Source organism: Primulina tabacum, chromosome 17, assembly GCF_025594145.1.
Source record: "Primulina tabacum isolate GXHZ01 chromosome 17, ASM2559414v2, whole genome shotgun sequence".
Taxonomy (NCBI): Eukaryota; Viridiplantae; Streptophyta; class Magnoliopsida; order Lamiales; family Gesneriaceae; genus Primulina; species Primulina tabacum.
In genome coordinates, this window is record NC_134566.1 from 2,578,932 (window position 1) to 2,592,017 (window position 13,086).

Below are 13,086 nucleotides of genomic sequence, written 5' to 3' on the forward strand. Positions count from 1 at the left end.
AGTCTCACAATCTCCTGAATATAAGCCTCGGCATACTGATTCATAGAATACGTCATCTTTACATGAAGAAAATGAGATGACTTGGTCAATCGATCCACGATCACCCAAATAGAATTGAAGCCTTTCTGCGTCCTTGGTAACCCAACAACAAAATCCAAGTTATGTGCTCCCACTTCCATTGCGGTATTGGCAAGGATTGCAACAATCCCGCCGGTCTTTGGTGCTCAATCTTAACCTGTTGACAGGTTAAACATTCAGAAACAAATAACATGATATCCTTCTTCATACCTGGCCACCAGTAAAGACGTCGAAGATCTTGGTACATCTTGGTACTATCGGGATGTACAGAATATGGCGATGTATGAGCTTCAAGAAGTACATCTTTTCGAATGTCATCACCTATAGGAACACATATTTTAACTCGAAATGTAAATAACCCATCACGATTCGACCCAAACTCAGAAACTCCTGTCAGATCACTTTTCCTCTTCAACTCTAATAACTGAACATCTAGCTGTTGTTCCTTCAAAATTCGATCAAATAAGGTTGAGTGGAGAACCAATGCAGACAATCGTGCCACTGTACCTGGAGATACCAAAGTTATCTCATTTCTTTGCAAATCAGTCAACAAAGGTTTAGAAATCATAAAACCTAATAAAGAACTCGAAATCATGTGTGGGATAGTTCTTTTCGTGGTCCTTCAACTGACGAGAAGCATATGCTATCACTTTCCCACGCTGCATCAATATGGCACCTAATCCATGCTTGGAAGCATCTGTATACACAACAAAATCTTCAGTACCACAAGGAAGTACTAATACAGGGGCAGAAGTCAACTTATCTTTCAATGTTTGAAACGCTTGTTGGCACTCAATGGTCCATTCGAACTTGATAGATTTCCGTGTCAAACTTGTCAATGGCAAAGCTATCTTTGAAAAGTCGGCTATGAACCGTCGGTAATACCCTGCCAACCCAAGAAAACTCCGTACTTCTAAAACTGTCTTTGGAATGGACCATTTCTTGATAGATTCAATCTTAGAAGGATCTACCGAAATTCCTTCTTTTGACACAATATGACCCAAAAATGCCACCTGCTCCAACCAGAACTCACATTTCTTTAACTTGGCATACAATTGCTTATCCCTCAATAGCTGCAACACAATCCTCAAATGCTCATGATGAAGTTCTCGTGTCTTTGAGTATATCAAGATGGCATCAATAAAAACAATGACAAAAGTGTCCAAATACGGCCTAAAGACACGATTCATCAAATCCATAAAAACTGAAGGAGCATTGGTTAGCCCAAACGACATCACCAAAAACTCATAATGGCCATACCTCGTTCTAAACGCAGTCTTTGGTATGTCCTCCTTTTTCACCTTCAGTTGATGATAACCGGACCGAAGGTCAATCTTTGAAAATATTGCTGCTCCTTGCAATTGATCAAAGAGATCATCAATACGTGGCAAATGATATTTGTTCTTCATTGTTACCTTATTGAGTTCTCGGTAGTCAATACATAATCGCAATGATCCATCCTTCTTCTTTACGAACAAAACTGGAGCTCCCCACAGTGAGGAACTAGGTCGGATAAAACCTTTATCTAATAGCTCCTGCAATTGAGTCTTCAATTCTTTCATTTCAGTAGGAGCCATTCTGTATGGAGCCTTGGAAATTGGAGATGTACCTGGAATTAAATCAATAACAAACTCCACCTCTCGATCAGGTGGTAATCCAGGCACATCATCAGCAAAAACTTCAGGATAATCCTGAACCACATCAATATCCTGTAATTGCAAATTACTTTTCTTTCGCACATCAACCACTGAAGCTAGAAAACCCGTACAACCTTTGTGCAACAACTTATTAGCTTGAAGGCATGAAATAATAGGAATACCCATCGAAAAGCCTAGACCAACAAACACATCACTATCATGGTCATCAGCTAAAAACTTCACCGATTTGCCCACGCAATCAATTACCGCACGATAAGCAGATAACCAATCCATCCCCAAAATAACATCAAATGCAACCATCGGAATAACAATAAGATCAGCAAACAGTAATATATTACCCACTTGTACAGGACATGCCTTGATAATATTAGTGGGAAAAATTTCATCCCCAGAGGGCAACACAATATTGAAGTGTAATGGCAAAACAGTAGGTTCAACAGATATAGAATGCATAAACACTTCAGACATAAAAGAATGGGTTGCACAAGTGTTAATCAATGTAATTGCTTCTTTGCCGTAGATTAAAATATTACCTGATATCACAGAAGAATCAAGATTAACACTTTCCTTCGTCATAGCAAAAATTCTGCCTTGAACTTTTCCTTTTCCTGATGAGAGAGGACATTTCAATGCCGTGTGCCCCATCTCCTTGTATCTAAAACATCATCCACTACCCACCAAACACTCACCCTTGTGTGGCTTTCCACACTTAGGACAAACTGGTCGCTCAGTATCAGAAGAAGGCACATGAGGTTTAGAGCACTGCTCCATCTTACCCTTACCTTTGTGACCACCACGAATATTTGCACTTGCACCTTGTCCTCTAACTTGAAAAGCTTGCCTCCTCAACTGTCTCTCTTTCTCTATCTCTTGCTCGTCATGCTCAGCAAGCAAAGCTCGCTCAACTATGTCTTGATATTTCACCACTTTGGACATATGAACATCTCTTCGAATCTCTGGCTTCAAACCCCGAAGGAAATGGTCTCCTTTATCCTTATCGTTTTCAGCAATAAAAGGGAAAAATACACATCCTTCTTCAAACTTCAACGTATACTGCATAACGGACATAGCATCTTGCCTTAATTCAAGAAATTCTTTCATCTTCTTGGCCTTGACTTCGCTTGAGAAATATTTGGCGTAGAATAAATCTTTAAACTCATTCCATTTTAATTCTTGAACATTAACTGTCACCTTGGTGGCTTCCCACCAAATACGAGCAGCTTTGACCAACATCAAGCCAAGACATAGAGCTACAACTTTCTTGTTTACCACTTTTCCTAATTATGAAGGGAAGAGGCGTTTCGGAAGCGATCTTTGATGGGGCTGTGCGCAGAGCGGCGCCCGAGCGGTAAGAAATGACTGCCCGAGCGCCACTCATTCTGGATTTTTGGATTTTGGGCAGTAAGGTCCGCTCTAGGGCGGTATTATGTGACCGCCCGAGCGCCCAGCAAGTGTAAAAACGTGTTTTGAGGTATGGAAAGGCTTATATATGCCTTTTCTAGATGCTTCTACTCTATTCTTCCTTCCTCCATTAGTGTCCAACGGTTCAAACTTCTCTTCTCCCTCAAATTTTCTCTCCAACATTTCTCCACTTCAAGATGAAGGATTTTAGTGAATTTCTTAACTTCTCCTACGAAGTTTCTAAGCTTCAAGGTAAGGGTTCTATCTTTTGAGCTTAGAAGGGTTTGAAGTAATGAAGGTTTAAGTTGAATTTATTGATTTCTATGGTTATGGGTGATGATTGTTGGTTGTTATTATGTATTGTGTTGTAGGAATTCATTCAAGGTCACCTTAGCAACCAAATTGATTGTTGGGTTGTAAGTAGAAGCTTTTCCGTCTAATGCTCACATGATATATATGTATATAAGCCATGTTTATTGATATCTAGCTCCTTCCATTGTTAGATTATGGATGTATGTACTGTTATTTGTTCATTGAGCCAAAAATATCATTGAATTCATTGATAAGGAGCTAGTACTCTATTGTTGCTTACCAAGTGTTTGTTAAAATGTCCCAATGAAGTTTCCTATGATTAAAGCCAAGGAATGATAGTAATTCATGCATGTCATTGGCCAATCACATGATTATGAGTATCTCTCATAGTTTTGATATATTTATATATCAAAGAGATACTATCCACATGTCACAGGTCACATGTCACAGAACTATCATTTCCTTTTCTTTAATTCATGCCATGAAATACCATCTATATTGCTTTGCTACCTATTGTTCATTGAAGATGGTATTAATCATTGTTCATTGCCATTGATTCATTGTTTATTGACATTGCTATATCCATGTTTAAAGCCAAGCCAATGTATATGTACTTGTTATGTATAGCTTTCTGCTTACTGAGTTTTATCTCATTCCAGTTAATGTCATGTGATGCAGGTGATAAGAAGGATTGAACTGGATTGTTCGAGGCAGGAGAATTCATATAAAAAGAAATGGGAAAGATTTTGTTTGTTCGTGTCACTATTGGTTTGTGTTTAGTGAACATGTTAGGTTTGAAAATATCATGTATTTTGTTAAAATTAATGGGGTAAAAATTATATTGGTTTTTGGTTTTCTTTTGGAAGATTCAAAAATGAAACTTTATGTAGATTAAATTTGGAACATGTTTTTTTTATGCTTATGATGTAAATGGTTTATTATTTCTTTCCCGTGTAATTTCAAATGCTTCCGCGTATGTTTTTCCTTTTTAATTCAAATGACATGAGAAGGGGTTGTTTCAGGTTTAGTCTAATAAGACACATTTATGTATGGGTCACCTTCTTTGAAACATATCTCTATGCAAAATGATGTTATATATGCTCAAGTATGTATGATGCAAGTATGTTTAAGAAAAGTTTTATGATGATGGCATGTCTATGTTTATGCTACTACGTTCAAATTTCAAGTATGTTTATTCTATTATGTTCAAGTTTCAAGTATGTACGCTCTATTTTAAAGATGCATGTGGTTTTATTACGTATTACTTGTTATATCCAGTTTATACATGTTGAGTCTTTAGACTCTCTAGAATTGATCGATGTCGGTGAGGATGACTTTGAGAGGAGACGAGGGGTGGGGACCAATGAGCTGGCTTGGACTGAGCAGGAGGCTAAACCCAATGACCGCCCATATTTTTAAGAAATTATGCAATGTTTCAAATACTCTGATTTTCATGAAGTGGTTTTTGATGTTTAAACGATTATTACTTTTGGCAAACTTGGTTTTGGTTGTTTTTATTGCAAATGTTTTTAGACTAGCAATTTATTTTAATGCAAATTTGAAAGTTTATTTTGTATTTAAGAAAAATTTTATTTTTCCGCAAATTTTAAAATAGTTAAAAGTACGGTACGTTACACATGGCTAACTGATATCAGTCTCTTATATGTTCTCTTATGTAAGGGGTTAGGCCAGAAATCAGGAATGTTCAAAATATATATTGATATCATTAGTTTATAAAGTTAAAATACTTCGAAAATATAGATTTCAGAATCATATTTTAAACGCATATAATATATATATGTTGGTCAGTCTTATAACATATAGCTCGAGTTAAAACAGAAAGCCCACTTACAAAATTATGCTCCAAAAATTCGAAGGAACAAGCTGGAATTTCATCACCAGAAATTGAGTCACTTTTCAGAGACAATTATGTCTAATTGAATCATTGGATCGAGCTTAAATTTAGATAACAGTTGTACAAGTAAGTGAACTAATTTTTAACATTGAAGATCGAGTTTTGATGTCGTTTGGATCAATTTATGAAGGAGAAACAATAGGGATGATATTTTCATCTAAAATATGATCAGTTTTCATGTGGAGGCTAGATACAAAATGAACTGTTGGATTTTGGTTTGTTATTCAAAACATAAGATAATATATTCGGAACGGTAGAGATTGGATTCAGTGCTCTATAGAGACGTTGAAGAGTTCTGGAAAGTGGCCTATATGGTGTGTTTTCTTTGTGCTAGATGGGGGTATTTATAGGGTTCATGGCCAACTAAAAGGCCATCAGGTTTAAGGCTGTTACTTCTCTTTTCAATGTCACTTTATCTCCCTAAAGTGGCAGTTACATGGCTGGTTCATAATAGGTCAAAATGGCAATTAAAATGGCAGTTAAAATGGCGGTAAATGCATATATAATGGCTGTTAAATTTTGTTGCTTGAGTGTAGTTCGAATTTTTAAGTTTTAGGAAGGAAAATGGCTTGAAATTGTGTATGTATGTATGTATATGGCTGTTACAACTTGGTCAATAATGTGAGTTTTAATATTGGTCAAAGATTTATTGATGCTTACATCATTTCAAAATTGTGTATCTATCATTGGTCTAGGCTTGGCTCTTGTTTCAAATTCTTGGTCTTCACTTCCCTCCCTCTTCATGAGAAGATTCATCCTCGAAATTTGTGTTAGCTTGATTATGGATACAATATGATTTATAGGTTCAGATGTGAGGCCCAATAAGTAAGCCCGGCCCATTTCCCATTTTATTTAAATAATCCAATCCATTTGATAGAAGAATCAGATCGCTCAATCCAGAAGCTCTTCCCCCAGCCTTGCCCGTCGTTCTCTTCTTTCGGCTTCAATCGTGCAGCGTCCCAGCTGCCAGAAATTTTGTGCAGTAGGTTATCATTTTTGTTCCTCCATTCTATTAGCTTCTTTCTTGCCTTGTATCGGAAGGTTGCAAGCTCGATCGGTCCTGTTTTCCAGCACGGTGCGTGAGCTTTGATTCGGTTTAGGTAAGCTTTTGGCTTCGAATTTTGGTTGTTCTTGGTGTATTAGTTTATAAAAGTGAAGAATTGAGATTTTCCCCTAATTTCCAGCTAGGTTTCCTGTGTGAACAGTATTTCCGGCGACTTGTTCCGGCGAGCCACCTTTGCGAAATTACCGTTGTGCATTCTAGCCTCGAGTATTGAGGTATTAAGCTCGGAATTTCAGAATTTGTATGGGTTTAATAAGCTGCACGGAATTCTAATGTTAACCGAGCCGATATAAATTGTTTTAGTCAGTTGGGATGCGTTATGTTGAAGTGTATAACGAATTTATATTGTAGGTTATATCGTTGGACGAATTCATCCGATATTCCTTAAGATTTACTGTGGTATCGTAGTTGAGGTACGCTCAAACCTATATTATTATGACGCTTATATTGGCATGTAAGAATATTCGGTGAATGTTGTTGCTATTATGTGCTTTGAATGTTTATTCTGATGCATTCATGCATAAATTATATTGGCATAACATATTGAGCCTTGACTCCTTTGACGGCTATTTATGTTGATTCTGTGAGATTTATTGAGTCATCAGAGGGAAGAGTGGGTTAGGATTAGCCACATTCCCAGATGACAGATAGGGACGAGCGACTTAGCTACTCGCATTCCCGATGCTACGTGCATGGACGAGCAGCGATTTGTTGCTGCATTCCTGGCACAGGTGGCCACTGTTACTGTTGATGATGCTATTCGTTTGGACTCCATTTGGTATCCGTTATTCCATTGTTACCATTCATGCATCGCATAACATTGCATTTACTTGGTATTACTACATGTCTTTTATATACGTCGTGATTTTACTGGTTTGTCGTACTGGGGTCCGACCCCTGTTTTCTTTTGATGTTGTGGTCGTTTTGATGCCATAGCAGGTCATTCCAAGGGTTTTGACGAATCTGGTGGAGCGTCAGCGAGTGGTACCAGTAGTCAGTTGGTTTGTGTCAGAGTTCTCAGATATCTATGTATTATGCTGGTTTGATACATTTGCCAGGGAGATGCCCTGTGTAGTTGTATGGTTATGTTTTTATGTTATTTGGATTTTATTTGTGGTATGTTGTGTCTAGTCCTGGCCAATGCGGCTGTAAGATGTTTGTTTGGTTGATTGTGAACTTGTTGTTATTTTCGAGCGTATATAGTTGTTGTTGTGTTTTGAAATTTTTGGGATGTCCTACTTACGGGGAGGTTATGCTGAAATTTCTGTAGGCCCAAATGAACGTTTTAAACTCGTTTTCGCTGTTTACATCATTTAATCCTTGTTGTTTGGTAATTAAATATTAATTAAGAGCACGAGCCCTGACATCAGAATTCAATTCAATGTTTAATGATATATGGCTTTAAAAAAATTCAAAATTGATTAATATTACAAGGATCTAATATATTTCGAAACAAAATTCATGGAATGGAAAGAAAAATGGAAGTAGGTGTCCTTATTATAGAAGATTAATGTGAGCTTAATCTAATCGATGGCGTTTTGGTATCTGAATTCTTTGTTAACTTCCTCTTTTTACGTCAAAGCGTAGATCCGAGCATTTGGTTTGCTCTCCTTTGTCTTGTTGGTTGTAGCATCGATGTTGGATCCTGTCATTTAAATGCTTCAGAACAATTAGCAATCCGATGTCCCATCTTTCTACAATTGAACAAGCTCCAGAGTGTTTTCGGCATTCTTCACTGTGTCAGAAGCTGCAAGAAGGACAAGACCTTAAGTTTGGAGAGTTCGAAGTTGGAGTGGAAGTGGCTCCCTTGATTGGTTCATTTGACTGTTTGAGCCTTTTGAATGGTTGTTTTCCAAGAGAAGATTGTTCAAAGGACATCTTGTGTTGTATTTTTTCACACAAAATCCTTTGAAATTCGTGGATTGAGAGAAAAGTTTCAAGAAAGTTGATTAGTGAGCAAAAATAGTGAAAAATATAGAGTAAATATTGAAAAATAGCAAACCATCTCAAAAAATTCCGAAAAAATTATACAACACTCATTTTCTAAGCAAAAACACTTTGGAGAGGAAGGAATATCAAGATCATCAACCAAAATTTTGAAAATTGATTGAAACCTTGAAAAACACTCATGGAAATACTATTTTATGTCGTCCAAAACAAGCTTGACAACCATTATAGTTTTTCAAAATCTGCTGTTGAACCAGTTTGAATTTGAAAAAGCGTAGAACATAAAATATGTAGATCAGACCAAGACCAAACAACTTTAAAAATTCCAGCCATGCCTGGTTGTCAGAGCTACTCCACGCGCCAGCACAGCGGCACGTGAAATTCACGCGCCTCTCTGATGGTCGAGATTTTGATTGCCGATCATTTGTGCATTATTTTTAGGAATTTCTGGAAAGTTTGGTAATTTTTGAACATGTAATTTAATTAATATGAATTTTGAAATTGTTAATTAAAACTTCCTTGTTGGGATTTATTTGTTTCAGAGTTTGACAAACTGACCCGTAACCAATCAGAAGACCTGAATTGACCCGATAACTTAACTTGTAAAGCGTCACTGAATTGAAGGAAAATTAGAAGATTAATGGAACTAGTAGAATTGAAGTAAACCAACTAAAGTTCTCAAAGGATTTATTAAAGTCTCAAATAGATGAATCGAAGATTGACAAACTGATACCATATCTAAAGAACTATATAAGTGATGCGCAGAACTGATATAGCTTAATTGGGAACTGAACATAAACGTTCAAACATAAAAGATATAAGTTAGAACTGATGTAGTCCAGCCAAACTGATCAGTTGACTATTTTGACTCATTATCAGTTAGCCACGTCATTACTTGCAATTTGAATCTCAGCAGAGAAACTGACAGTTCATACCAAAGCAGAACAGTCTGATACATCGTACCTCAGTCATCTACATGGACTAAAATACGATTCAACATATATTAATAATTAAATACATTCAATGTGACTGTTGGAATCGAATACTATTCATAGCTGATGAGTTTAGTTGAAGAAAGGTTAACGAACAATCCACGAACAACTACGTCAAGAAAAAATCAGTCAGTTGCGATTCATTTTCGAGTTTATTCAGTTTACAAATCGCAAAATTTAGCTCTTATCTCATTGATTTATCCGTACAATTCAGGCTACTTATTAAGATATTCAGTTAACAATTGATAAATGATAAGAAGAGAACTAAGAATTTCAGTTTGACATTGTTTAAGTCCAACTGAAGTGGATTATTACAATTCTTTGTAATCAATCAAAGTCTTTTAGTAAATTCCTATCTTTGAGATAGAAGGAACGACGTAGGAGCAGTGAAGTCTCTGACCATCCATGAAACTCTTTGTGTCCTTCATTGTATTCATTCCGTTATCGCGATATCTTAGTCAAAATATTCAATCTATCCTTCAATTTGTTTCCACACAACTACTATTAATTAGTTAACTAATCGATATTGACACACAAGATCTCAGAACCAGTTCTGAAACGTCCACTACTCGTTTTTATTTAAAATATATTAGAATTTTTTTACTTTCTTTTCTTAAAATACTTTTGGCGATATATATATGTTTGAACATTTTATTTTCCGCAATCTTAATTTTGATGTTAACAAAACTTGTTATTTTGTTTTTAATGATTTTGCCTAAGTGCGCAGAAACTGAAACTGATCAGAACTCGAACTGATCGGTTATCGACCCAAAACTAAAGCTATCGAAGAATGCAAACTGAAAGTATCAACTGATTACTCGAATTGAACCAGTTCAACTGATGAATTGTAACCCAGTTCAACTGATTTTCCAACTGATAGGTGGTTCAGCAAAAGACCTTCAGAAGCCCAGCCAGCTAATGAAGAGTTCATCTGATGAAAAGTCCAGCTGACCAGTTCAACTAAAAGGGAGAATCAGTTCAACTAACGAGTAAACTGATTTCACCAGCCCAACTGAAGATCAGTTTAAACGACCAGTTCAGAGCATCAGTTAGAGTCAATCAATTGCAGAACTCGACAAGCTTATTCAATTGGATCCACCTGTGCACAAAGGTACAAAAGCATATGTAATATCAATAGTACAATAATGGACGATGCAGCAAAGCTTAAAGACAAAATGTTCAGAATGGCTGTCGGAAAAGTCGAGACACAAATTTCAAGGAACACATTCAACCTGCAACGATCACATGTGGTGAGTCTTGATGTACGGTTGCATTACTGTTATAAATACAGACCAAGACCATCAACAAAGATATATGAATGAGAGGTGGAAAAACAAGAGAGAAAAGAAAGGGCACACTTATTGCATATCATCTTACACAGAAGCAATTTGCCCAGTCGAGGGAACACTCAAAAGTTATATCAGCTTAGTATAGAAGCTTATTTCCTTCAGTGTATGAGAACACATTTCAGGTTGTTTTTAAAGATCAGTTCTCACACACACACACAAACCACCACTCAAAATACAGTCTTGCACAAAGACGTAAAACTTGTGTATGTAGTCTTTGACACACAGACATTAAACAAATGTTGGCTGGAAGGTGAGGTCTTCAGTCTAGACTAGGAGTTCAGTTAGGAAGTGGGTAAGTCCTAAGATGGGTGTGTTTATACAATGTGTTGTATAAATCAAAGTCTTCTAGTGGATCCTACCTGAGTTGGTAGAAGGGGTGACGTAGGAGTAGTTGAAGTCTCCGAACATCCATAAACATATCTTGTGTATTAACTGCTTAACTGTGTTTTAAACTGACTTGATCAATTCAACTGATATCAGTTCACTTCTGTCTATAGTTGAACTGATAGAAGCTAGAAATGATTCCCAGTATTTCAGTCGATCAATTTGCACAAGCCTTTAGATTTTAAAATCTTTCAGTTTTTCTTAACGAATGATTACTTCGAGTGTTTTCCGCTTTTCTTGAAACCAAACTTGATCTAATTCATCGATGTAAGCATTCTTTAAACACGAGCTATTGCAACTCATTGAGAATATTGTGTTTGAAACACCCTCGCAGGTGCCTAAACCGATCCATCAATTGGTATCAGAGTTTGTCGTTCTAAGAAGGACATTTGAAAACTGACTAAAATTATTTTACTTTAAAATAGTTTTAAAAGTTATTTAAAAGTACTTTATATTATTTTCAAAACTATTTGAAAATGTTTATCTAACGCTCATTGCAAATAGTAGAGAGGATTGGCTCTGCAACTAACATTGTAGCCACTTCACTCGACTCAGAGCTTTGGGGATTTAATCAGCCTGTAGTGGTATGAGTCCTAAATGTTGGCTATTCAGCAAAACTGATCGGAAGACAAGGTTTCGGCTGCCAACCTACCAGTTGAAGCTGATCAACAGACGAAGCCCAACTATGTTGAGATGTTGGATGATTAAAGTTGAGCTTAATCATCAGCAGTATACCGCCGCTTAACTGTCATATCAGATCAAGTAGATGTTCAATGCGGTTTAACATCAGCTGAGTCTATTTTGAATCAGCCCGACCAGTTCGGCAACACAGAGATCATGTCCAAGGCAGCTAGTTGTTTGTCTGGCAAAGAGACTCAAGATCGTTGCAGCACTTCAAGATTTGAAGGCAACCAATTGTTGGTATATTCAATTATGTCATACATAAACTGATTGATATTTGATGTTGTTTAAAATATGCTATTGTAGTAGCAATTTTCCCCTATAACCGATGGTGTACTTAAATGTATAATAAAAGAGAGATCTATTTGATTAAATAAACATCATGTTTATCAAAGTATGTTTCTATGTGATTGAACTGATATCTCCATATTTATTTTCTAACTACTTGAATGATTAAAGATGCTAAATTTTGGCATAGATAATTATTTTTAAAGAGGGGTTTTTAATTCAGTTAGTGAGGGGAGTTTTATTTCCCTCGAACTGAAAAATGTCTTAAATTCGTTTTAACTTTTTTTATTTATTCTGTTATTGAGGGAGAGCTTTCTTATTTTAAAATTTCCTTTCACTGGTTTTTTAAATGTTTTTTGATTCTCACAATAGGGGAGAATCAGTTAAATTTTAATAATCACTTAAATTTTAAGATTTTAAAATTTTAAATCGCTTTAACTGTTCAGGTTTTGTGATCATAAAAAAGAGGGAGATTGTTGGAACATTTCATTTTCCGTAATCTTAATTTTGATGTTAACAAAACTTGTTATTTTGTTTCTAATGGTTTTACCTAAGTGCGCAAAAATTGAAACTGATCAGGACTCGAACTGATCAGTTATCGACCCAAAATTGAAGCTATCGAAGAATGCAAACTGAAAATACCAACTGATTAATCGAAGTGAACCAGTTCCACTGATGAATCGTAACCCAGTTCAACTGATTGTCCAGCTGATAGGTGGTTCAGCAGAAGACCTTCAGAAGCCCAGCCAGCTGATGAACAGTTCAACTAATGAAAAGCTCAGCTGACCAGTTCAACTGACGAGTAAATTGATTTCACCAGCCCAACTGAAGATCAGTTCAAACGACCAGTTCAGAGCATCAGTTAGAATCAATGAGTTGCTGAACTCGACAAGCTTATTCAATGGGATCCATCTGTGCACAAAGGTACAAAAGCATATGTACTATCAATAGTACAATAATGGACGTTGCAGCAAAGCTTGAAGACAAAATGTTCAGAATGACTGTCGGAAAAGTCGAG

The 13,086-nt window shown here is 36.4% G+C and overlaps 1 protein-coding gene across 1 annotated transcript; it reads right to left on the minus strand.

The window, feature by feature from the left end:
- Positions 1-230: 230 nt before the first annotated feature.
- Positions 231-2,969, minus strand: LOC142530420 (uncharacterized). The gene is made up of 6 exons (XM_075636255.1): positions 2,426-2,969; positions 2,270-2,344; positions 1,494-1,909; positions 729-1,091; positions 289-523; positions 231-235 (listed from the first exon to the last, which is right to left on the minus strand). Exons 1-6 carry the CDS (start codon positions 2,967-2,969, stop codon positions 231-233), a joined length of 1,638 nt encoding a protein of 545 aa, XP_075492370.1.
- Positions 2,970-13,086: the final 10,117 nt, after the last annotated feature.

What these genes read in the sequence shown, in the direction of transcription:
- LOC142530420 (XM_075636255.1), bottom strand. Translation starts at nt 2,969, where the DNA reads ATGTTGGTCAAAGCTGCTCGTATTTGGTGGGAAGCCACCAAGGTGACA. An exon ending in GTGTGGAAAGCCACACAAGG is followed by an intron (nt 2,345 to 2,425) that starts GTGAGTGTTTGG and finishes CTCTCTCATCAG; the next exon opens with GAAAAGGAAAAGTTCAAGGC. An exon ending in TGATTCTTCTGTGATATCAG is followed by an intron (nt 1,910 to 2,269) that starts GTAATATTTTAA and finishes TTGTTGGTCTAG; the next exon opens with GCTTTTCGATGGGTATTCCT.